This window comes from Plectropomus leopardus, unplaced genomic scaffold (assembly GCF_008729295.1).
Source record: "Plectropomus leopardus isolate mb unplaced genomic scaffold, YSFRI_Pleo_2.0 unplaced_scaffold46137, whole genome shotgun sequence".
Taxonomy (NCBI): domain Eukaryota; kingdom Metazoa; phylum Chordata; class Actinopteri; order Perciformes; family Serranidae; genus Plectropomus; species Plectropomus leopardus.
Window position 1 is genome coordinate 1 of NW_024650600.1, and position 411 is coordinate 411.

Consider the following 411-nt stretch of genomic DNA (forward strand, 5'->3'; position numbering starts at 1 on the left):
AACTTGGTGCCATATCCCCGAATCCACTTCCCTCTGGCCACCTACGCCCCTGTCATCTCCGCTGAGAAGGCTTACCATGAGCAGCTGACGGTGTCCGAAATCACCAACGCCTGCTTTGAGCCGGCCAATCAGATGGTGAAATGCGACCCTCGCCACGGTAAATACATGGCTTGCTGCCTTTTGTATCGTGGTGATGTGGTGCCCAAAGATGTCAATGCTGCCATTGCCACCATTAAAACCAAGCGCACCATCCAGTTTGTGGACTGGTGCCCCACTGGTTTCAAGGTGGGCATCAACTACCAGCCTCCCACTGTAGTTCCTGGTGGAGACCTGGCCAAGGTCCAGAGGGCTGTGTGCATGCTGAGCAACACCACTGCTATTGCAGAGGCCTGGGCTCGGCTCGACCACAAG

At 56.0% G+C, this 411-nt stretch overlaps 1 protein-coding gene across 1 annotated transcript; it reads left to right on the forward strand.

The window, feature by feature from the left end:
* Window positions 1–3: 3 nt before the first annotated feature.
* On the forward strand, window positions 4–408 carry LOC121939358 (tubulin alpha chain; the record flags this gene model as incomplete). Its single annotated transcript, XM_042482393.1, has 1 exon — window positions 4–408. A coding segment is annotated over one exon (405 nt), but the record flags the coding sequence as incomplete, so codon positions are not given.
* Window positions 409–411: the final 3 nt, after the last annotated feature.